The sequence below is a fragment of the Aptenodytes patagonicus genome, chromosome 12 (assembly GCF_965638725.1).
Source record: "Aptenodytes patagonicus chromosome 12, bAptPat1.pri.cur, whole genome shotgun sequence".
NCBI lineage: Eukaryota > Metazoa > Chordata > Aves > Sphenisciformes > Spheniscidae > Aptenodytes > Aptenodytes patagonicus.
The window spans coordinates 18,247,055-18,272,925 of record NC_134960.1 but is presented as its reverse complement, the minus strand read 5'-3'; the positions used below and the strand labels follow the sequence as shown (position 1 = coordinate 18,272,925).

The following is a 25,871-nucleotide window of genomic DNA, read 5'->3' as shown; positions in this document are numbered from 1 at the left end:
AGCGTGCTTGCTGGATGCCTGCACCCTCACTCCAAGGATGAAGCAAGGGAAAAAAATGAATGGGACTGGCAGGAGAAATAACAATGAAAGGTGATGAGAAGGGTCAAAAATTCCACCCAGGAATGTGGAGTATCACAGTGGTAGATGGAGAAACCTTGAGGTTTGGCAGTATATTACTGCATTCTGGCTGTTTATGTTGATAGAGACATTGGTGTTATGTCAAAAACTGTTTTGCAAAATACCAGTCTACAGATTTCTCTGGTGTCTTCCTGTTTGTCTGTACCGCATTTGATGGTTAACTGCATTTGTGATTAACATACCACAACAAAGCTGGTGGATTCATAATGTGACTGCCATTACAAATTCAGCATTTACCAGCAGATACCTGACCAACCGCTCAACTACAGAGTTGTGTCAGCTTAAACTAAATTCACTGTGGTATGTCAGAAGATCCAGTATCACTAGCACTACTTTTAGATGAACACCGTGGTATCAGGGAACATATCAAAACATCTGGTTTCATTCTGAAAGATGTCTTTTAGTGAGCAGAACTATCTATGTAGCTTCCTAGGTAGATTTATGTTGAAAAGTCACTTCATTCTTGATAGGATTTTCTCTAGTCAAGATCTACCCTTAGGTAAATAGTTAAGAAGCAGTCCTTTTTAAAGCTATAGCAGGAGCTCAACAGCTAGACCCTGAAAATCAACACCAAACGTCGGAATATGAAGGGAAACTCTAGTTGTCACCTTGTGTTAATATAGGCGGACAGTTTACTGGCTCTCAGCTCTCCAGTTCCTAAGGCAGACTCAATGAGAGGGGTTTATAATACATTAATTTTATAATACATTAATTTTATTTGGAAGTCATTCAGGTACTGCGATGAAAGGCTGCAGTATAAAAGTCTTGGAGAACCATATGTGTTTAGGGTTTTTATAGTGGAGGTAGAGTCTTTGGCTGATGTAGATATTGAAGGCTTAAAAACAAAGTTAACAAGTTAAAACAAGTTTTAACAAGTTAAAAACTTGTTAAAACAAGTAGTAAGCACAGATATTTAAAATGCCGAATGTCCTGCCATCCCAAATCACTTTGTTTTCTACCTGTCAGAGAACTGAGAGGTGAGAGACAGAGCCACAAAAAGGCTGTTCCTTGGTAATGTCGGTCCATAAACACTTTCTGAAGCAACAGGGCTGCAGGTTTTTTGCCTTGCACTTTGCAAAGAAGTGCCCTGTGCAGTGCTGTGGTGCAAAGGGCGATGACTGCGGCTTCTGCGTTTTTCACTGCAGAATAAGCCACAGGTTCTAACTGCGTAACTGCAGGGCAGAATTCCTTCCTTCCCAACAAGGGAGCCTCCTACCCAGGGCTGTCTTTGGGTAAATACTTCAGTGCAGCTATCTGAACCTGTTGTGCATGGTAGGAATAAAGCTTATATTTCAAATGAAGGGGCAAGAAACAGGTCAGGACAGGGATCAGATCTAGCCCATATTGGTAGTAAGAAGACCAGATTTTAAGTATGATTTATTCCTCTTAAATACTGAAAGTATATCTGTGGACTTTTCTTCATCAGAGTCCAAAATGTACGGTAAGATATCTAAGTCCAAAATGTGAGATAAATGTAAGATAATGGTCCAAGCAGCTTTTATAATCCAGTTGTTGTCAATCCTTGGCAAGAAGGAACAGTCTCTCTCTTGATTGTTATGTGCTCTAGAAGTTTCCTCCTTCCTAATATAAACGGTTCTTCCCAGCCCTGGGCTTTGTCATTGTGGGGGATGTACATGCTGCTTATTTTCCCCAAACAGTCCTTAACCAGCTCCCTGCAAATCCCTGCTTACAGGGCAGGAGAAAACCGCGGGTTTTGCCCTTGCCAACAACCTTCACGCAGGTTGTGTGCATCCTGCCAGATGTGAGTATGCTACAGGTTACTGCTGAACACTAATCTGATCTTATGCTTTCTCTCTCTTGGAGATTGCTTTTGGTTATTGGCTGCCTGAGTGATGCAAGCCTGATGCCATGCTCCCATGGCACTGGGAGCAGAGTGACGTGATCCAGAGCAATCTGACTCATTCACTCACGCTCTCTCTTCCCAAGCAGGGAAGTTCATGACTGCCCAATGCAGAGGGACGTTTCTGACACGTCTCAGGCAAGAGCTCGGTGGCACTGTTAATAGAGCATGGTTGTCTCATTTGTAGGCTCTATTCATCTGACAGCTAAGAATTATCAATACTGATGCTTCACTCCCTCTCTCTTTTTCTCCAAGCTAGTGATTTGTCTATGTTATGGGTAGGTAAGCTTGACAAAACATTACACATTAGCAGCTGAGACCGTGTTTGAAATGGGAAAATTGCTAGCAAACTGCTCCATTAGAGACCCAAATAACAAATTCTTTCTTTCCCTCAATGAAAGAGAGATAGTTAAGGCCCAAATTAATATGTCTGTCTCCCCTACTCTGCAGGGGAATCACTCTTCAAGACAAATGGCTTCGTCACTCCTGAGAGGGTGAGCTGGCTCTACGAAGGCTGCGTTAGGCAGAGTTTTTTATCCTTTGTGTTTTGCCATCCTGGGTGTGAGCAGTACAGGCGCCAGATTGAGGAGGTGATGAAAAGATTTGCACCTCAGTGAACTTTGAGATGGATTAGCATGGGAATTTGAGTGCTTATTCTTTACTCTGGGATAGTTTTTCATATTTAACTGCATAGTTTCCCCCGTTTGTTTTATTTTTTTTCTCCGATATGTTTACTTTTTGCTCTCATTGCTGCAAAGTCATTTAAAGAGAGGGGGAAGAAGGAGGACTTTATCCTGTCTAACATCATGTTATTACAAGAAAAATGCATCTGAATCCATTGGGCCCTCATACTTTCCAATCTCTGATCATATATTAGAGAAGAGAAAGGAAATTGTTCTTGTCCTTTGATGTTGTTGTCAAAGACTCTAAAATAAAGCTTCGAGAGGCAGACAGAGCATTGCTGCGTGTCAGAAGGGGGGAGATATGCTTCAATTCATCTAAGCGATACAGCTGGCAGCAGACGACATGGCACAGTGAAATGGGTAACTAAAAGGAGGAACAGAAGCCCCTGAGAGGTTTGAACATGGCCAATTTATTTTATCAGTTTTGTGAATTCTACTTGTGGAGTCTTTTAAATAGATCTTCTTATGAAATACCAGAGGAAAATCGAGGAAAACTCTATTGAGTTGTAAGAAATCTTAAATGTGGGGGTTAGTAGTTCAAATGATCAAAATTTAGCCTTTTAGGACTGTGTCTCTTTTACAGAGTTCTCAAATGTGTTGTAAAATTATTTTATAGTATATTCTGGTGACACACACAAAAAAATGAACTCACCGATGTTGCTTTGCACTAGCACAGGTAGTTTTATAGTGTATGACAGCAGTTCACAGTATGCAGGGATAGACCATGAAAAACACAGTTTTCCAGAGGTCATGTTCTAGGTAAACTAGGTAGTTTTCTCTGAAATAAAATGTGGCTGTAAAACTTAGATTAGCTTTTCACTTTTTGGAGCAAAACATGACAACACTAGGTAAGAACTCTGTTTTTCACTTTATTTGAAAGATGGCACCTCTAGCAGCAGTTTCCCATTATATCATGAATAACACGGGCTTATAATTAAGCCTTCATCACCTTGAAATTGCCAACACCCCTTCTGGCAAAACCTAGTGTTTCCTAGAGATTTTTAATCCTGTACTGTCCTTCACATGTCATTTATGAGCTCAGATGAGGTGAAAGCACAAAGTATTAATACAAGTAATTTGTTTTCTACTATTTTAGTTATGTAGCTGCATTGTGTTTTTCAGCCTATGCCTGCCAATCTATAACGTGCATTTATGAAAAAAATAAACAGAAGTCAGATTAGTACTTCATACTTTTAAAATACCTGCTTATTTAATGCTGTACTTTATTTAATGCTCCAAGATCATTTTGTGTCCAAGTTGGAATCCACCTGCAAACACACCCTGATGAGAGCACACGGTACTGTAGCTTGTTGCTTCTCCGGTAGCATCTGCAAAATGTAGTGCGCTAAGCATAATGTGCTATGTGTAGTCTTTAGTCCTTCATTTACAAAGAGCTTCATACAATTAAAAAAAGTAAGGTGCTAAGGTGAAAATATAGCAGCAGATGACAACAGCCTTGTCCATCTATTTCTGTACAGGCCATCTGCTGCAAATTTTGTAGGAAAGGGTGAAGAATTCAGTACTGCTTCAGAAGGTAGCTCTCTGAAACAACTCTTTTTCTGTATTCCTCTCCACCTTTTCTAAAAATTTCATTTTTTCTTATTACTTGGGATCTGTGGCTATTCTAATTTTGGCTTTTTTTGCCCTTTGGGGGCAAAATTTTTGTGTGTATTTCCACCCTTGAGTCACTAAAATTTCCTTGGAATTTTAAGTGATTATAAAAAGGGGCCATGTTTCCCCCCATCACTATATTTGAGTTTCCCTGTAAGGACTGCTATGCTGCGCCTATGTGCAGCATGTGTGAACCCCCAGTTTCCACACATAAGGCAAGGGAATTGGACAAGCATGGCCCTCTTTTGTTCCTAGAAGTGTCTGCATAGAAATACTTGGGAGGAGTTAAACACCAAACTGGCAAGCTGACAAAAAGCCTTTATGGGAAGAGTATGTGTACTGCTAATTCTGGTGACAAACACCCAACAATAGTAGCGTGCTGAAGCTTACAGCAATTTGCATTTCACTGTGGACTTGCCAGAAATGAAGCACGTTATATTTAGACCAACTGGAAGGGAAATCTCAGACACTAATTCAAATCACAAAACAAGGAATAGAAGTAACTCTGATCACAACCTTTAAAATAGACTGCTACAGAAATAAAAGAGTGCATGCACATTGACTGTACAAGTTGGCTGTGCAAGTATCACAATATTCATGACTTAAATAGTTTCTTAGAGTATAACTGAGCTGGCAAAATATCCTATTTTCAAGGGGATTTTTCTTTTGTCTATTGAAAGCGCAGATCAACAGAAGGATAGGCTGTGCAATAGAGGGCTGATGGGCCTTACAAATTTTCTCTACATTATTCCCAAGTCCTTTAAAAAACATTATTTACTTCTCCCTGCATCTCATTTTATCTCCCTTCCCGGTTTTAAAATTTTTTCTCCCCTGTGCCTTGCTGCAGCAGCTCTAAATTACTAGAGTGATTCATTCCATCATTCCAGTATGTTTTTGTTCAAACAATTCTAAACCATTTCCAACAGCAGATTTTTGCTATTGAAACTGTTTCTTTTTATGACATTTTTGGAAAAAATACACAACGTTTGAATAATAAGTAAGAGCTAGGTAAAATCAAATTTTGCTTTCAGTTCCAACTCTGTAGAATTTTAGCTGCCACGGTTATTTGAATTTGTTGTATGGGGATCAACTTTTACATTTCTAGTTGAGATGAATATTTAGGTTTCATCTGAGGAGAAGACAGTCCTTTTAGCAGAAATTTGGGGAACTTGCTGACAAAGACTTGAAAATACTTCTGGGAAGGAACAGAAATCAATCTTAGTGGTTACTGTATGCGGTCTCTTAAAGCTGCTTACATTTTATGTTGGTCAGACATGCATTTATGATACTTCATGAAGAATACTTCTTTCAAACCAAATCTCAGAAATGAAAACAACAGCATTTTCATGTAGTCTGGACCATATTTTAGAACACCTTCAGTATTTGGTAGTTAAAATAGGAAGACACAGTCCTTTTTTGCTCTGCTTTAACATAGACTCTCCCCCCACCCCCTTAATTGCAGTGAATTCCACTTTGGATTTCAGCATGTTCCCACAGATTGTTGCTCCTGGGTCGCTCTGATAGTATTATTAATCTGCTTATTAAGCTGTCACAACATAACATAGCTTTTAGTGTAGATAGCTATGTTCTATTTGCAACAGCTAGTCAAGGAAAGCGTCTGTATTTTCTGCCTTAACTTTGATTAAGTAGGAATAAAATATACCTACTATTTTTCATAAATTCCATGAGCTTTAAAGAAGTCATGTCTATAGCCTTTTTTCTATACAGATTTAGTGTAATCAGTGAGATGATTTTATTTTTGAAGTTATTTTCTCAGTATTTTCTCCATTTCATGGCTTTCAAAAGGAAAATTTGATTCCCATAAAAACTCTATAAAATTGTTTTATGTTTATATAAAAATTTGCTATCATGTTTAATGTTATTCCTGTCCTATAACTATGTAGTTAACATGTATATTACTTTGTTTGTTTTCAGACGTTTGGAACAAAACCTCATCAAAATCATTCCCCCTGGAGCTTTTACGCAGTACAAGAAGCTTAAGAGAATGTAAGTTTTAATAACAAGACCAACATGCAAGAGCAATCATGAATCTTCTAGCTTCAAGTTCAGTATCTTTATTTGAGAAACATATTGGCAATTTCTATGTTGAAATCACTGGGGATTGCACAAATAATCTCTTCAAAGTGTAAGCAACAATGGAATTTGGTTCAGCATGCCTAACAGTGCATGAAATCCTTAATAATGCTTTATTTCACTTCCTATTATAAACGATGTGAGCTAATTAGTTGTTAGTCTGTTCAGACTTCAAATCTACTTCCTCAGAAAAGATTTTAAGTTCTGGTTTTTTCTCTCATTCATTCGGGTATCTGTTTGCACCACTTCAGTTTAGTTGACCCCAGTTATAGCAGGAGTGCATGTTCTTGCAGAGTAGTTAGGATTTTTTTGTAATACATTTAATGTCCTGATGCTGAAATGCTTTGACTGTTTACAGGAAAAGAAAGAAACCTGCTGGAGCTTGTTTTCTCTATTTCTTAATCACCAGTAGATACCCAGACAATTCTTTTCTTATTAGCTCTTGTGTTTTCTCTCTGGATTTAAAAAACATAATCCCGATTTGTAGCAGCATTCTCATGCAGATAACCTGGGCATTCCCCCTGGTGGGCCTTTCTTTTCAATTTTAAGTGATATGTGAGACATGTTGTGACAGTAGTACAATGATACAGACAATGGTAAAACAAGTTACTCCTGCTTCACCGTAGTATCAAGATGTTGATGGGTACCACTGGACCAATAACTTCCAGAAGTCATTCAGGCGTTGTAGCTCAGTGCTAAGACTGCTAAAAAGGTGCCTTTACAGTTCTTGTTCTCTGATGTGAACAATACTTACTGGAATTAAGAAACTGTCAGCTCATTTCACAGAAGACAGTGGATTCTTAGATAGCTAGTGCTTTTGGAAACTGAAATGAGCTTGCGCTCTACCTTTGGATTTAAGGGTAAAATCACTGTGTTTGCCAGTCCAAACTTATCAAGTTCCTAGAGCTGAAGAGCTGTAAATATGGATCTTAATATTTAACGGGTCGAATCATCAATCTTATAGAGTCTCTATTCTTCTGTCTCACTTTCAATATAGCTGTATGTATTTTTAAACAAGTACTGTATTAGATAGCAAGATGGTAATTTCAGTGAAAAATGACGGATTCCTTTTCAGTGACCTAACTTGTAACTTTTTCATTATTAAAGTCACTACTTAGCTCTTTCTGAGGTATGACTAATTTTAGATTTTGGCAATGTTTTACTGTCCTTTCATTTTTCATGATTGGTGAACTCTAGTTTTATGGGAATTGACCAAAAAAATGTTCCTTAACTTGACTAGCTGCTCAACCCAATGCTCCAGTTACTATGTGAAATGATTAATGTTAGAATTTCACAGCAGAATTCCATTAGCAAGTTGTGTTAACAGCTTTCTGGAGTATAATTGGCATACTCATTGAGATCTGAACTCATAGTTAAATAATAAATTATTGTGCCAGATGATCTGTATCAAAGCTTAGTTAACGTGACAGCATTTTGTGGAAGAACTTGGGATAGATAGTTAGGCTGCAGAATGTCCCATAACAAACATGACATTTTGCCATTTGGTTGTTGACCTGTTTCCTTGTTAAAGTTTTATTCCTGCTGGACAGTGAGGCTCTAAATTGGGCATCACTGTTGTTACACAAAGTTTAATTGAGGACATTTGTTCCACTATTTGAAGAGATTATTGACATCATCTTTTCAGTGTGCAAGATTCCCAGTATTGTTAACACAAAAATATACTTTGGTCAAAAGACTACCTCTTAAAAGAAAAGAATTATCCATCCTTTTCCTTATAGAGGAAGGACATGAAGGACATGTTCGATATCACTGAAGTCTTCAGCCTTTCTTAATTTCTGTCACTTTGATTTCAATGAGCAGTGCAATAGCATGAAGATTATTATTTTAATTAATTGGTGCCCTACCCAGGGTACAAATGAAGAACGTTATTGTTATTATTAACTATTATTTATAATAATATTTTTATATAATTCAGAGGATAGTATTAGCATAACATTGTGAATTGTATTGTATTTTTCTCCTTCTGGTGAATAAATATGCAAGAATGTTAGGGATAATAGACTGCTCACCTGCAGCACTCTCAGTATTTTGATTGTTTAGTGAGTATTTCCTGCAAGATTATGCAGTTTCCTTTTCTTGAATAATTGGATAACTGAAACTAATTTTTAGGTAAGAGCCAGTTGTCCAAGATAACCTTTATATGACTTGATATTAATAGGTCAGGATGCTAGCAGAACATGTATGTATATTAATTCAAGTGTTATATTTGCATCTAGCTGAAGTTTGCTGTTTAGAATGTCTCTTCAGTAGCTTCCGGGATGGAAGAGTTATTTTGGTGATTTGGTTTTAGCAAAGGAGCTGAAATCTTTTTTGTCTTGGACTTCATCACAATTGTCTGCATCTTCTCACACAGTTAATTATATGAAGCTAAATGTATCTGTCTCAGAAGGAAGATTTGACACCTATAGGATTCAAATATGCAGTTGAATTATATGATCTGGGATGATGGTTCCCCTGATTTTGGAGTGAATGTAGCAGGTCCTAGCTCTGTGCTCAATTATTCGAGGGCTTTAGAAGACGTTTGAGGGGCTTGAAGGAGATACATCCCATCTCCAGAATTAGAAGTTGTTGTCATTATTGCATGAAGTATCCAAGCCCAGACATGCCATTTGGAATTCATTTACATAGCAGTTGTGCTTGTACCATAGTTCTGTAACTTCTAGCCTACGAGTTCCAAAGTTTATGGCATTACCTCCCATTTTATCTTTGCTTTTCTGAGACTTTTAACTAATGAGTTTGTAGCACAAGACTAAGAGCCAAGTACACAGAGCCACTTTGAAAGATGTGGTTGTACCTCTCTAGCTCTGATGCTTGTAGTGGCATTTCATGTTGTCAAATTAATTTTACTGTATATTAGCAGAAAACACATTGAGATTTCACAGTCTTCCCAGTAGCTCTGTGGCGTTGCTACTTCTGTTAAGCAGCTTCTAAAAACTAAACCATATATGACATGGATTTTTGCTGAGTACTATTCTCAAATGAGAACAGTCCATTTTACATGTTAGAGATAATCAAGTAATCTGTTTCTAATAATGTTAGTCGACAAAGAGAATATTCATCCAATGCTATTAATAGTTTTGCATTTGGCTGCATCTAAAAATAAATCTGTTTTGTTTCAAAACCTTTTACAGTAAAGACATTTAAGCCATACAGTCATATGTTATACAGTGACTCACTCAGGGTATCCTTGCTCCCTTGGTGCAAAGTCAAAAACAATTTATGTCCCTAACTGGTAACTGTCCCTAACAGCCACCCTCCAAGGTGAGTTAAACAACCTTTTGAAAGAAGACCTCTACCGTACTGTCAGAGGTGCAGGGAGACTAGTATGAGGTGACTAATGTACTCCCTGCCTGGGTGGAATCCTGCTAAGTTTATTACATTTCCAGCTAAAAAGCCACATTTCCACCGAGTGATTCAGAGATACCCTAAACTATGAAAATGAGTCTTATATGATCTAAATTGACTTAGTTGTGCAGGTTAGAAAAACCCATATCTCTTTGTCTTGATGTAAATCAAGCACAGAATAGGATGATCTTACCAAAGCAGACCAAAGGAAGGGAACGAAAGTACAAGGACATAATTGAATCCCTTTGCCTCAGTCAAGTCAGGAGATGGAGCCTCCTTATCCGACAGCAGTGGAGCTTGGGCTCTAATGGAAAGGAAATAATGTGTCTAATTATCTTCTAATGCTGATTGTAGTGCATCTGCATGAAGTGAGTGAGTGTCATCACCCAGCATGGCATTTATGCACGTTCAGGCACCATTAGTTATACACTCATTAGCGTCCGGACATGGGGAGAGAAAAAGGATGGAAATGTTGAAATGTAGCAAATCAGTAAAATAGTGCTGAAATACTTGTTTCAAAAACTAGATGCCCCTTTTCAGATGCTTGTCATTGTTCAGCAAACTCATGATTTCATGTCATTGTAATAGGTTTTAATATGTTCCTCAATAAACAGGTAGCACAGATTCACATCAGATTTATGCTTGCATAAGAATTACTAGATAAAAAGCAGCAAATGCTACCAGGCAGTCTAAACAAGTTTCACAAAAACCTGTATAAAAATAAATATTCCTACTTTCACTGTCACAAATTTGGCTGCTGTGAGTTGAGCTGAAGAACCCGAAACCTTCACTTAATGCTGTCCTTGTAGGCAGGATGTTGTAATCGAAAACATCAGTAGATTGCAGAGCAGTTGTTTCATAAGCCTTATAAAAGAACTAAAGAAAATCTCACTTTATGTGGCTAGATTTGAAAACAGTTAGAGGACTTGATTGAAATTTTAACCAACAGAATTTGTAGCTCGAAACATGTATAGAATGGAAAACCTTCTTACTTTCTGATTCATAAGTTCTTGTTCAAGTGATGTTTATTTAGAGTCTGACTGGGATCCTTAGCATGTGCCCCAGTGGAAATAACAGTGAAGATGTACGTGAAATACTGTATGACTCCAGCTTCAGCTATCAGTGAAACGATTTGATACTACTGATAAAAGCTGATACCAACTGCCAGTGAATGCAACGAGGTGGCTGAAAGTTATGCCTGTTGAACTGATTGACAGAAAGATTGGATTGCAGTGATAGTCATGATAAGGCACCCAGTTCTGAGCATCTGGGTCCCAAGTGTAGTAAATTTGGCTCCATGTATGAAGAAATTGTGGCGTAGTCTATATTTATCTTTGTGTACGTGGTTGGTTATGGTTATAATTGAAGGCTATTTTCCAAACCAGGAACACACTTTCCCTGGAAAATGACAGCAGGCTATAACTGAATTCTACTCACATTATAGCTGAAAGGGTGGAATCTTGCTGGAGCTCCCTGACAGGGTCTGCAACGTGCTGGGTGTTCCCCGCAGTGCTGCTGGCTTCAAAGGTCCATGATTTCCATTCAGATGCTCAAAGGTTTTCCCTAGTGTCCAAAAACTCTAGGCAGGCCTGTCAGTGCTGTGTCGACCCTCCTCTCACCCGCCTCACCAGATCAAGGTCATGGTAGAATTTTGAGCTGCTTGTTTTCTCTAGGCTATTAAAAACCAAACATCACTGGTACAGTGCCGAACTCCTCAGTGACGCTGGTGCCTGCTTTGGGATCGGGGGCTAGGTAGTCTGTTTCCTGTCCCCTTTTCCATTGGTATTAAACAAAGATGGTGTGGGAAAAGTCTTACCTCAGGAGAATTTTATCATAGAATCATAGAATCATTGGGGTTGGAAAAGACCTCTAAGATCATCGAGTCCAACCATCGACCCAACACCACCATGTCCACTAAACCATGTCCCTAAGTGCCTCATCTACTCGTCTTTTAAATACCTCCAGGGATGGGGACTCCACCACTTCCCTGGGCAGCCTGTTCCAATGTTTCACCACTCTTTCAGTAAAGACATTTTTCCTCACGTCCAAACTAGACCTCCCCTGGCGCAACTTGAGGCTGTTTCCTCTCGTCCTATTGCTTGTTACTTGGGAGAAGAGACCGACCCCCACCTCGCTACAACCTCCTTTCAGGGAGTTGTAGAGCACGATGAGGTCTCCCCTCAGCCTCCTTTCTTCCAGGCTAAACAACCCCAGTTCCCTCAGCCGCTCCTCAGAAGACTTGTTCTCCAGACCCCTCACCAGCCTCGTTGCCCTTCTCTGGACATGCTAAGAATTATATATATTATCATATATATATATCATATATATATATAATTATATATATTATCATCCTAAGAATTATAAATATTGTTCCATATAAATTGAGACTAACCCTTAGTGGAATTTCCTAGGGTTTTGATGGGAATTTTGATTGACTATACTACATGTTTCTGGCATTTATGAGTATGTTTATCTTTACATCTCATTTACCACAAGGTTTCTTCTGTTAGACAAACACAGTCTTGCTGCCTCAGAAGCCATTCCTCTGGTGCCTACACCATGCTGACACCGTTAATCCCACCGTCTTCCTTAATGCATGTCCTGCCAGCGCTTTCCATCTACCTTAGAACCTCTCCTCACCTTATCTATCATTTCATTTATAATCAAAATATGATCTTCTGTACTGTTATAAAGTTAGCCTTCCATGCCTGCATTTAAACATTCAGACAACCTTTATGCTTTGTTACAGGCTGCTCCTCATGCTTGAGGGCCACACCACAGAGTCAGAATTCAATCTCCATTATTAATAGTTCTTAAGATGGTTTTATCAACCATTTTTATTCAATGGGCTACCTCACTGTTGTTCTTCAAAGCTCTTCATAAAACTCTTTGTTTCAATGTCCATAAAATGAAAGACCTTATTAACAGGATAGCTGCCGATTTATTGAGGCTATGGCCTGTCATGCTGACTGATGTTTTCTGATCATTCCTGGAATTTGCCTATCTGTGTCCTTACATAGTTCATAATTTCACTGAGGTAATATGATCTTTTAGTTCTGTTTTTGTATCAAGTATATTCTTCCAATAAACTACAGCTAAAATATTTTCATCAAAGTCCTGTTTACAGATATTTCTTTAATCCTCCCTTCTCTTTACAGAGACATCAGCAAGAATCAAATATCTGACATTGCGCCTGATGCATTCAAAGGCTTGAAATCTCTCATTTCATTGTAAGTAGAAAATAGAATTGAATGGGTATTTGGGGAGAGATTGCATGTAAGAGAAATAAAAATTATAATGTGCTGTCTGGGAGAACTTACGTTTCTGTGTGCAATTGCCAGCTTGCGTGAAGCATCTGATCTTTTGTAAATGAAAAATTGGTCATGAAGGTTAGAAGGAGGAACTGTTTACACATCTCTAGTAAGTTCTTTTATAGATGAACACCCCCAAGGTTACTGACGTGTTCACCTCTTCAAATCAGCGCGTTAGTTGATCTACTATACACGTGCACCCACAGGCTAATCCATGCCCCCCAACTCATCGTGGCACACAAAAACCTCATCATAGCTCAGACACTGTTTGGTGGTGTTAATCAGGGAGCAGTTAGGGGAAATACTTACATACTGAATTTTTCTTCTGTATTAAAGAACTGAGATTGCACCCTCTTGTGAGTTTTTTGTTTTGTTTTTTGTGTTTTTTTTTTCAAACTAGTTAGGGAAGAACCTAAGCTCTTAAGAAAGCATTTATATTTCTTAGCTGTAATTACTACTTTATTAAGCTGGAAGGGAACTAAAATATGACTTCATACAGAAGATAAAAGGAAGGTAGGATCTCTTGACAACCATTTGTTTCTCTTTATAGAACACAGAAACTGTTTTAGCACCAAGTTGAATTTAAATGCAGCTATATTTCAACCTAGCTACCCAAAGCACTATTAAAACAGTGGAGCTTTTAATGGGTAAAAGGAGCGAGCAATACAAGGTCAGAAGCTGCATATGGAGAATGAACTAGAATAGAGTGTTAGAAAGATCCCCAGGTTGAGAGAAGAGGGTAAGTTCAACTGGAATGATATTTACCTGTGTTAATTTTAAAGACAGTTTTAAAACATTTAGCTCATTAATATTCATATAACAGTTTGATTTTTAAGAGTGTAGTTTATTTCTAAAAGCTGCCATAATTTTATTCTCTGAATACTGGATAATTCTAACAACCTATATAAGTTGTTGACTAGTGCTAATAATAGAAGATTAGTCGGTACTAAACTTAATATGTTGCAGTAAACTTCTGAGCCAGAATGCAGAAGGATGGGCCTTTTTTTGTGCCCTGAATCCAACTGGGAGAATGCCAGAAATATATATTAAATGTTGCTAGCCGTTGTTGAATGGTTAGTGCAGTATTATTCAACATGCTGTGGAAATGGTCAAATCCCTCAATGCTGTCTGGAAATGATTGAGTAAGAGAATGACATTTACTGAACACTTCAGTTTTGGCTTAGTATGAAACTACTGCTGATGCTACAATGCTACAGCTTTCTGGTCTTGGCAAACCTCCTGGCTAGGAGAAAGCTGGACAGGCAAGACATTTCTACTGGGGTTGACTTCCCAACTCAGAAGTTATTCATATTAGCTAAAGCTAATTCAGATACCCCCAGATGGCTCCAGGAGTGGGACAGAACACATCAGAGTGGGCAGAGAGGAGATGAGAATATAAACTGGGCAGGAATTTATAGTGTTTTGACTTGCACACAGAAGCAAGTGAAATGACTGTGTATTCTCTGCCCAGTCATCCAAAATGATATTTTAAGCAAATGATGTTTAAATATGTTTATATCCAAGTGGGTAAAATAGTGCTTAAGTTAATGCTAGGAGGTTACAAGGGGGAAGAGAGAGGGCAGAGAGATGAGATGCAGCACAGAAAGGGCTATAGTAAGGGAACTGCCTCTGAGCAGTCTTTCCTTTGTTCAGTGTTTGTCTCTGCCTCAGTTTCCTTCTACCGCAGCCACACAAGGCTGTTGTAACCCACAGTCTGTTTCTCCTCTCTTTGGCAGACTGGTTTCTAGGACAGTATCGACTCCAGCCTTGACATTGTCAGCCTCCTCCTCTGGGTTCAGGTGTCCATTGTGCTTGCCATTGGCTTTTACTTTTTTTTGAAAGGTTTTACTCTTGCTGTTCATTGCAGGTAGGTCTTACAAATGTTTTCTCTACGGCTGATAGGCAAGAGTTAGTTCCCTGATCTTTCATGACCTGTCACCCAGACCTCTGGCAGGTTCTTCCCTGCTGGTCACTTCTGTAGCTGTTTCAGTTTCTGAGCCCTAGATATCTTTATGGAGCAAGACTATCTGCTGTTCTGCAGAATCTGGGTTTCTCCGGAGAAACTTCCCCCAGGTTTCTACTTCCAAGAAGTAGAGGATCTTCTTTTGGCTGATCTCTGCTATAGCCACCAGTGCAGTTCTGTCAATCGCAGAAAGACAAGTAAGTGCAAGAGAAGATGGCTCCTTTGAAGTGCCAGCCCTCCCAATGAAATCGCCGAAGGGGAAAGAACAAGGAGGTAGAAATGAAGTAAGACAGTTTGCTTACTAATGTTTTCTCTTTTAAGCGGCTCAGTCTTTTTGGTGCCTGAGGCCCCAATAACTTTAGTCAGCTGCATGCCCTGAAGGAATGCTGCTCTGCATACAATGCTTCAGCTCAGCTGAGAGTAACTTTTATTTTACATATATGAAAGTCAAATGTGATTGGTGGCATATATTTTAATGAGACACCATTGAGGTTTAATCTGTGCGCAGAGCAGCTGGACTTTTCAGCTAGCTGAGTTAAAAGAAGAATAAAGGAGGGGAAAATGTTAATGCACAAATGAAAGTAAGCAACTTTGTTTCCATTAAAAATGAAGTACTGCTGTACTGCCTAAAATCCTTGCTTTTTTTTCCCCTGCCTTATTCCCTTTTTCTGCTCCTCCCTTTACTCCCCGCTTGCATGCAATTGCAGTGCTCCCTATGGGTCTAAGAGAGTGAAAGTGCTTATCTGGAAGACAGCCAACATTGTTAGTCTAGCTGGCTAATGGAGGCCTATATATAGTGGGTTGCTACTCTACTTTCTTCTGAAGTTAACTTAGGTTAGTGTTTCCAGGCAGAACTGTTTCTCAGAGTACTCTGCCTATTGTACCTATGTAGAGGTAGAAGAAAAAATGGTGCATTATAGTTTTCAAAACACAGGAATGTTTATTACAGAAGCAGTTGCCCCTAAAATGTATAAAACTTAAATCTTTTAAAAGCGCTAAGTGATCCATATGCTAGCAGGTCATAAGTTTTTATTTTAAATCTATATATTTTCTCTAACAAGAAATCCACCTATGGGAATCAAACAGGTCACAAAATCTTAACACTTTAAATAAACCATTTCTACCTTAGGTTTTCTCTGCATTTAGCACAAGAATGGCAAGCTTGTTCTTGTAAGGACTCAAGACTTCTCCATTCCCCACACACAGGAAAAAAAATTTGTTTTCTCCATGCCCATTTTTCAGTGGGATTTTTTTCCCTATTCATATAATGACTGTGTGGAACAAGGAATTTCTCTGTTTTTCTTAGAAATATTTGGGAATGTACATAACTTTTTTTTTTCCTGGTTGTGACAACAATTAAGGAACTGGAATCATTCTCCTTTAAGAATGTTTTTTTCTTCTTCCTAGAGTTTTCTGGCTTCTCCTTTTCCTCTTGTTGTGTCACATGCAGGCGGCACTGTGAGTCACTGGTCAGCTCTGGGTCTGTATGTTCTGTGGATTTAATTCTGTTCCTGAAGTTCCACTAAGGCTTAGATCCTTAGCATATTTTTGGTATGAACCAAACTTCAAACCTGTTTATGGACAAAACTGAAGATACAGTAAGATCCAGTCTCTGGTTTTGAGAGCAGAGTTGTGGAGAGCTTGCTATAAAGCCGTTGTGGAGAATGGAGGGTGTTGTGGATCAAGGCTTAAGAAAAAGGGTCTTTAGTCTTAAAGATGCTACTGTGGGATTTGGGAGGAAGAAGTTATGTTGCATAATTTCAGTGACAGCTGTTGGACAAATAAACTGCTTGTCTATACCAAAGCTTTCCCTCTTGAAAAAGTGGAAGCATTTCTCTGTCTCAAAGAGATGATACAAGGGTGTATACATTGAAGGCTGTGAAATGTAGTGATACTGCAGTACTTGGGACCATATGAAATATCCAAGGTGAGAAACAAATAATTAGAATGATTTGAATCTAAAAAAACAGTAAGCAGCACAGATGTAAGTGAGCTGTGGTAATGTAGCCATGGCTTTTGCGTTGAAGGGATTAGTCTTGCCATCCAATATTTCTTTCCATATAAACATGAGAGCAAATTGTACCCTTGCATTGAGAAGTGTGGCAAAATTGGTTGATTGCAAAAGAGTGTGTTATCTTAAGTTTAAGCAAAAGTTTGAGAAATGCTCTATTTGTAGTACATGGTGTTTGCATTACATAGTTAGAATTGCACTTTGCTGGAGTTGGAGTGGTTAATAACTCAGCGCAGAACATGGGGGCTAAGTTACGAATAGTTTCATGTTTCAAGATTGCTGCATGCACTTTCTCAAGTAAATTAATTTTTCATTTAATCAACTCAAAATCTGTCTAATATCAGTGAGATGATTGTATCAGCATTTGGTTATTGTTAATAGTATCAAAGATAAATGTTATTCTTGGGGTCAGTAAACTTCCCACAAATGTAGGTTTGGAAGGCCATATCCAGACTGTCTGGGGACATTTTATGAGATATGACAAAATAGTCTAAGCCTTCAGTGTGTTAAACTGAATGAATAAATTTTAGACCACTGCAGAGGGAGAATTCCTTTGCTTTTGTTCATATACTGAATTAAACTAGTGAACAATTTAAAAGCTTAGATCAGCCTGGGCACAAAGACAAGAGGCAGCTTAGATTTTGACACAGCAGTCCCATTTAGACCATCATCTCCTGGGTGATGATGTATGTGATGTCATTCATGGTGATTTGAAATCTGCAATAAAACACTGTCTATTGCAATAACTGCCAAACTTATTTTAAGGTAACAAATTGCTTTGGATAGTTTTACTGTGATTTATTTAGCCTAACTTGTTCTGAAGAAATATGAAATAGTGCAGGGGAAAAAAATTACATGTCTAAGTTTCTTCCAGATATTAGAAATTTATTGCTGTTTTTACCCCTATCAGTTCCTCCTCTTTTGAAAACTTGAATTCTTATTGAGCCTGTGCCATTGTACATAGCTTGGGAAATATAATTCTTCCTAGCAAGAATTGTTTTCACAGTCTGAAGGAAAGTTAAAAGCATTCTGAGGACTGAAAAAGACATTGCATAAAGTCAAAATTTGACACTTCAGTAAGAATGTTTCAGCCAAGCCAAAATAAAGGAACACTTAGCTGGAGACCATATGGTCCAGAGTAAGGGATTCTGTGCTAGGCTTTCATACCCCCAAAAAGTTGTGTGTCACCTTCCAGGGAAAAATCTCTATATTCTGGGATCTAACTTAATGAAGCAGCTAAATTGCAACTACATTTGCAAGTAAGGTAGGCTGATGAACTGTAAAATAAAGACAACACAGCTATTATTGTTTCACACCCTTAGAAGGTGGTATGCTAAACTTCAGTGCGTATGAAAGGTCATGTACTGGTAAAGTCTTTGCAAATTCCTTAATTTTAAAATTTTTCAAGAGATCAGAATCTCTAGAGACTGTAAAGAATCAGTGAGACTTTTATGTTTCAAGACCCTGCCGCTGAAGGTTTGTTACATGCTTAATTACATTCACACCCAAGATAACATACATGTTGCTATGTGTGCTTCCAATGCTTTCTTTGCCTGGTATGTCCCAAGCTTTTAGATGAATCTATGCAGTGACTATTTTCACCGTTTAATCTTTAGTTTTAACTACTTAGAACATCAGTTGGATTAATCTGCAAAACTTGAATTTTAGTAGTAACAATTAATTGTTTAACTGGAAATTTAATATTTAATTGTGTCAAAATTTAATTAAGGTACATTTTTGGGGGAATCTTAAAATATGATGCCAGAATCAGGCTGAAAAAACATAACACCTCATTATGACTTTTATATATTTGTATAATTTCTTATTGCAGATCCATAATAACTCTTCAGCTGAATAGGGTGCTTCTTGCAGGGATCTCCTCCAATGCTTGCGGTGCAGCCAGGGGTCTGTGCTTTATGTGTGTTGTCCTTCCCATTATTTGGAAGGTTGATGGCAGCCTGAAAACTGCTGCAAGTTGTGAGCCAATCTGCCAGGTACTTTTGAAGAACTGCAGCTCATGGTTTGTGGCCATGCTGAAAGCATTTAGCTGTGAACTGACAAGCTGATGGCTCTAAGTGCTAAGAATAAGCTAAGAATATAGCCCTCAGATGGCTCAGTTGCACCTGTGCCATAACAGCAACTTGCTGATGTTAGAAAGCCACCCGCAAAAAATTTGAGAAAAGTTTGCTTGAGTTAAAAATACAGTGAACGATTCTTCACACTGGTCATTCTGGTATTAGATATACCTGCCTTGTGGAAAAGACAAGAATAAAATGCATGCACTGACAAGTCTGATGTGTTTGCACATCCTTATGACTGTTTTCTCCATTCAGACTGGTTTCCATCTTTGTAAAAGAGACTCCCATGTGTGGTGAGAAGAGAAAGAAAGGAACAGCAAGAAAAAGGATACCTATTGGTCTCTCAGTCAGTTTTGGCTTAGTCTCTAGTTGCTACTTTTAAGATGAGCATTGTGAATATAGGATTAAGCTATAGCTCACTTTTCTCTTTCTCCCAAAATGTACATCATTAGGGTAATATCTTCTCCACCTGACAGTAAATGGTATTTGTCAGACCTGTGGCTAACTTGGTCTCCCAGCAAAGTTGAGAAGCCAATGAACAATCAGGAGCACACACTAAAAATTTTAGTAATTTTTTTGTGTTGTAATAAATGTCATTCTGATTCACTGCTTCGCTGTCTATTGGCAGCAATTACTGAGCTGATTTTATTTTTATTACGTATTAACTTTGTTAGTGTATTTTTAATAAAAAATATTTTGGGTCTAAAATTTCAGGTGCTAGGGAATGGAAGGAGGGTTGTATTTCCTGTGCCAAGCTTGCACAGTAGCCAGGACACCTGCATGTCCTGCAACATATGTGAGCGATGCAAGTGAACATACCTTTTTAGAACTTGTAATGCCATAGGCAAATCTCCTAAAATTTATCTCTGTTGGTAATATCATTGGAGATTTAAATGAAGTTCTTGAATTGACTTGGCTGAGTTTCCTGTTATATGGCCTTTTGAAGTTATTTTTTTGTTTGGGGTTTTTGTTTGGTTTCTTTTATCCCCAAAGCTGCTATTCTGGAAACATCGCGGTGCATGCTAGTGAGATGGGCAGAATGACAGGACATAGAGGAAAGTGGCTGCAATAATGGAGTGTGCCTAACCTGGCCAGACTTTTCTGCAGGCTAACTCATTCATAGTACTATTTGGAGTGCAGCAGTTGGTACATTCAGAACATAAGCGTCTTGGATCAAGAACCTGGGCAATATTCATATTTGTTGGTATGCTTTCCTTTCTTAAATGGAAAAAATGAGAACTCTGAGGAAAGCAGAAGTTTCTGTGCTTTTTATTAGAGTAAATGGAAATAAGGAACTCAAGAAATGAGATGCAATGCATTAAGTATCTCCCCTCTCCTCCTCTTTGCTTCTTTCTGTATGACCGTTTGACTTCAGCTCTGGCATGGCAGGCAGACAATGGCATTAGCTAATTTGGCTCTGTGTAGTGTTGAACATGAATATGAATTAGAGACAAGTGCCTGAGCTCTCATACTGACTTTTGTTTAGCTGTTAATTTGTTCGAATGTTAATGTGCCACATGCACATAAGCCCAATTAGGTTTGAAAATGCTTATTTTCTTTTCATGGCTTCTAAAAATTGAAGCTTTCTTTTATTTTATAAGCTATTTTAATCTGTTTTATTTCACTCAAAATAAAGAGGGTGTATAAACACATCCAAGGTTTAAAATTCAGTGGAACACTGCACTATGACCTTCTGACTCTTACATTAAAAGTAAATGAAAAATGACTCTAATAAGAGTCTTACTTTGATATTTGCATTTAGTAGTGCCATAACTAACAACTGCGCTGGGGGTGAGTGGTGAGATTTCTTTAAAGTTTTACTTTACATCGGCGTTTTTACCTCTACAGCCAGAATAACCCTTAGTCTGGAGTGGGGATTTTTTTACTTCTTTCCATGGGCATTTTGTAAAGCTTAGCTTCTGAACTCTTTCTTATATGCTATAGCATTATGCATTATTGATCAGCATAGATGATCCTGCTGCTGCACAAAACTAAGGAAGATGTTCATCTAACATCACAGAGCTTACTTGCTAAAGAAATGTTGTTGAGAGAGAGTGGAAACTGTGAAATGGAAATATACTGGATTCTATGGGCATTAACTTAATATTTTAACCTTTTATTAATAATTTTTTTTCAGAGGTTTTGCTTCCTGATACAGGTGCTCACATCAGTTACTTTGTTCAGAAAGAAGTCTGTGAGTCAGCCATTTGGATGTTTTAGAGCCCAGTGAAATTCAGTGACTTGAATATTATCTCTTATTTTGAGATTAAATGGACCTGCTAGACCTTTCAAAGTTCAGCCATCATTTCTGTCTAGTTTTGGGTGGAGTACAAAAATCTGTGTACATTGCATGAAATTTTATTGAAGTAAGAAATTGTCTGTGTCTTCTGAAGCTGAAATTAGGAAACAATTAGAAAAATTTAGTGGTACTAGCATTCATTACAAAAAACACTAACTGTAACAGCACATTAAAAGCCAACCTCCTGACTCTGCAATAAAAAGAAATTATGTTACATTAGTTTAGAGAAAATATAATGCTAGATGATCATTAGTTTCTTGGGTAGCAGTTCAGTTCCTGCTAAAATACAAAAGTAATGAAAAATGAAGTTTCAAGTTTAGATTTTCATATCTAAGCAGTGTTATTTTATTTAGATTAATTTTATTTAGGCTCCGAAATGAGCTGATCTGGGAACTCTCCCACAGAGGTGATATACTTCCAATGACTGATGAAGAGTAAACTGAAGTGGCGATACTTTGGGAAGGCCAGGGGGTATTGTAAATGGTCCGTCATGCTAAGAGTTTGTTTTTCAGTATGTTCAACTCACCATAATGTTTTAAATGTTGAAAGACTGGGTAAGCCAGAATTTCAGCCAGCATCCAAGCCTCACATAGCTATTTGATTCATTGATAACATATTATTCCACATTAAAAAGTTAGGGAATTAACCAGTTTAGTGACACATAAGCAACAAAGTTTTGGCATGAGCTGGTTTATAACGATTTAACATGTCCTATGTAGAGCATAGAAATTACATAAATGCTGCTTTTCCCAATTTGAAGTCTATTAAAATGTTTAGGTAAGGCATAAAATTTTCAGAGGGAGCCTAATCTTCTTCCTGTTTACCAGGACCCATATAAGCTCCTAACTCACTTTCTGGTTTTGACACATTTTACCCACTTGCAGAAATGACATGAGTAAATACTTTAGCCATGATTGAAATTCAGGTGTTCCTGTCATATATGATTTTGCTCTGATCCCTAGGTAACACATCTTAGCATAACGGTGGTTTTGTCTGTTTTTCCCTTTAGTTCAATTTCTGAGGATACTATATGTGCATTTTTCCACTAAAAAGGGAAATATATTTAATATTAAAACTGAATCATGGATATCAGGTCATATGTATTTATGGTTGAATAAATGTATACAGCGACTGTCATTTGTGTTATTAAATTTTTACTGATTTTTATAACTAAACTATACCTAAAGTATTTTTGAGTTTCTGAAATACATGTCTATTCCCAGGTCAGGCTAAATTTCTTTATATTAGCTAGTTGAAATGGTAACAGCAGCTGGTGAAGCCATAATATTTTATCCAATGATGCCTGTGTCACATTTCATGCCAATTATTATATCTTAAGAATTCAGTTGTATGAAATTTTATCTACAACCAGCTTGTGCTCTCTGGATTTTCAGTTCAGTATCACTGAGCAGAATTCTAAGTTTTTGCATCAGACAATGTGCTGTTCAATGGTTAAAATATTTCTAAAAAGGGTGGGAAAAAAATCCCTCAACAGAATGAAAAATTTTTCGGATACAGTTTTTGGATGATGTCCAGTTTCTACATTAAAAATGCTTTCCAACACCAGACGAAGGCTGAATCATAACGACTCATTTAATACCATGTGCTCTCTGAAAAGAAAATGAGATCAGTAGTTAAATGAAATGCCCACAGATCCTGGGCATGGTGCACAAGATCAATGAAGATGATAATGCAGAGATGTGGGAGGACACTAAACTGGTCTGTTACTTAAGATTTATTTTGTCTTCCTGAATCTTTCAGAGTGCTCTATGGAAACAAGATCACAGAGATTCCCCAGGGCCTTTTTGATGATCTTGTGTCTCTGCAGCTGCTGTGAGTATGATCTGTTCCTCTTCTTTATTGTACAGACTAGCTAGATTTACTGTTTTTTCAGCTTCTGACATTAATATAATCACCTTTCCACTGCAAACTCACTGGGACATGAGTTTCTGTTGTTTCTGTGTCAGGCAAGAGGGAGGCAAGAGCTGAAAAAAACAAAAGGAAGGTGCCAACAGTTTTATAGCACAGTGGGTATAATGGGTAATAGACACAGAGGATTTAAGTGTGGGGAGGAAATGAGAGACTCGGTGAAGTCCAAGAAAGGAAATTTGGTCACCGTCTGATGTGCGGGTGGGGATGCCATCTGATTGTTTTTACACATTTAGCATTTGTGGTTGAATATCTAGATCCTTGAGGGCTACTGTGTTGCAAGTACCTGCACATGCAAGCAAAATGGTAATACGAAAGATCTTATTGTTGCGAGCCATGCTCAGTTCCATCTTCTTATTATGCCAAATGTGGCTTAGCTGCAGGAGAAATGATTTCAGAATATATTGCATATTTGAGTATTTTATGCCATGTGTGATTTAACACACAGTCATGATCAGGGGTAAGATATATATCATACACTCTAAAGTATTTATTAATGTAGCATAAAAAATTTCCTAAGCCAAATGTGAAATCGCAAATTTTACTCACTCTTGTCTCCATAATCACATTGAGAACCAGTAACTCCTTCAAAGAGAAGGAAATCGGCTACTATTTCAGCCAGTCAGCAGAGGGAGCAGAAGTGAAGTGAGCTTAATATGTATTCCTAACGTTCTGATTACCACCATGGATGATGCACTCAGAAAGTAAAGGTGATATATGGTAAATTAACCCATTCTGGTTTGTATCACACACAACCCTACACCCCCAAATGATAAATTATATAAAATATAAAATAAAAAGTAGCTTTTAGACATGTTATTTTAAGCCTTTCTGACTGTCTTGACATAACCAGAAATGAATATCCAAAAGTTCATGATCACCATTGAATGTGTCACTCTATGATTGTAGTCTTTGCTGCACTTATGTGCTATATAAAAATAAGCATAGATTTAGATTAGAAATCCATAAGCAAAGCCAAAGAACTAAAATAGGAAATAGTTGAAATTGCTCTGTATGTTAAGTGAAGGACTACTCAGACATGTAATTTATCCATAAGATCTTAACTGCAAACATGGACCACCCTATTCTAGAGAAGGACAAGCAAGAGCACATATGGTTTGGTTATGACAATCCTTGAGCTGCGACGGTGGGAAGCCATTTATCTCCTCCTGCACACAGCCAATTCTTTTGTCTTCACCTTTTGCATATACTTTTTCTGGCAGCTCCTTTCCTCTCTCCTGTCCCATATCTCACAAGTTTGTTAGTACTTCAGTGTCTTCACGGCCAGCCTGTGCAGTAAGAGAAGACTGTGTATTTAGGGGGGAGGTAGTTTGCCATGTGTGAGAACAATAAGCATGAAAGTGCTTACAAGCTGGGACTCAGTACATGTTGACAGAACTGGCATGTTAGTCATTGTCAGACTCGGGTTGTGTTCGGTACAATGAAGACGCTGCAAGCAAAAGGAGAGCTAAAACTTAACTTGCCACTTTGACCTCTGAGAAAGAAACTATATTAAAAAAATCTGAGCTTTATCATAGTCCTCCCCCACAAATATTTTATCGTTGCAAGTTCGAAGTGATACACGGTTGCTCTATCTAACCCAGGACACTTTACAGATAGGATCTTTCCCAGTAGGAAAAAAAAAAAAAAAAATCACTCAACACATGGCTCACCCCATAAAAATGTGGGTCTAAAACTTTGCATAAAGCATTAAGCAGGTTTCAACGCCTTTATACTGTAGTCCTTGTGTGCATATAGTGCAGGCTTTCAATGAATTAAGCCCAGATGCAGTAATTTTCCAGTCTGAATTAGCTCAAGTGGTGCCTTTTTGTTAAGGAAGCAAAATCTATATGCCAGAGAACCATTAAAAGGTGTTGTACTTCAACAGTTTAAACATTCTCAAGCTGAGAAGTTGCAAGTAAGTTGCACCATTATGGGATTCCCAGAGTATTGTGGCTCTGGAGCCTTTCAGGGTCTTCTTGAAAGTGTTTGAATGTAAAGTAGCTTTTGGCAAGGAGAGCATTGAATGATCATGCTTTAAATGCAAACAAATGTCTGCACACTCTTCTGATCATGGCTTCGAAGCAGCTATTATGGGATTGCTTGTAGTGTTTTAATGGATACCAAAAAAATAAATAGCATTCGTTGGTTTTAGACCTGCTGTTGAACAGTTGGAAGAGTGCCCTATGATTAGATCTAATTTAGTGTTCAGTGGGCTCTAGATTGGATTTTTTCTTATTAGTCTGGAGACACACTGATAAGAACGCTCTGATTAAGGTATCCTGGTAGCCAGTATAATTTTCTAAGCTTCAGCTGGAGCATTTTTGAAAATATACTGGCGTTATGGTAAAGCAGGACACAATCAGAAAAAGGGAGTCATTGTGGGTTCTCTATAAAATTGTTGAGATTGTATTTAGAAGGAAAAAATAATTACTGTGAAATTGCAGAGCAGATAATAGTTATTTACTGTTTTGTATAAGACTCATCAGAGTTTCTCAGAAATGTCATTATCCTTCTGTTTAAACAT

At 37.9% G+C, this 25,871-nt stretch overlaps 1 protein-coding gene across 2 annotated transcripts in view; it reads left to right on the top strand.

Moving 5' to 3' along the window:
- The window catches only part of SLIT3 (slit guidance ligand 3), a 549,687-nt gene that overhangs the window by 365,903 nt on the left and 157,913 nt on the right, over nt 1-25,871 (top strand). For both annotated transcript variants that reach the window (XM_076349680.1, XM_076349679.1), the window contains exons 11-13: nt 6,229-6,300; nt 12,912-12,983; nt 23,177-23,248. In XM_076349680.1, the coding sequence (XP_076205795.1) occupies nt 6,229-6,300; nt 12,912-12,983; nt 23,177-23,248 (216 nt within the window). The remainder of the gene's footprint in view (nt 1-6,228; nt 6,301-12,911; nt 12,984-23,176; nt 23,249-25,871) is intronic.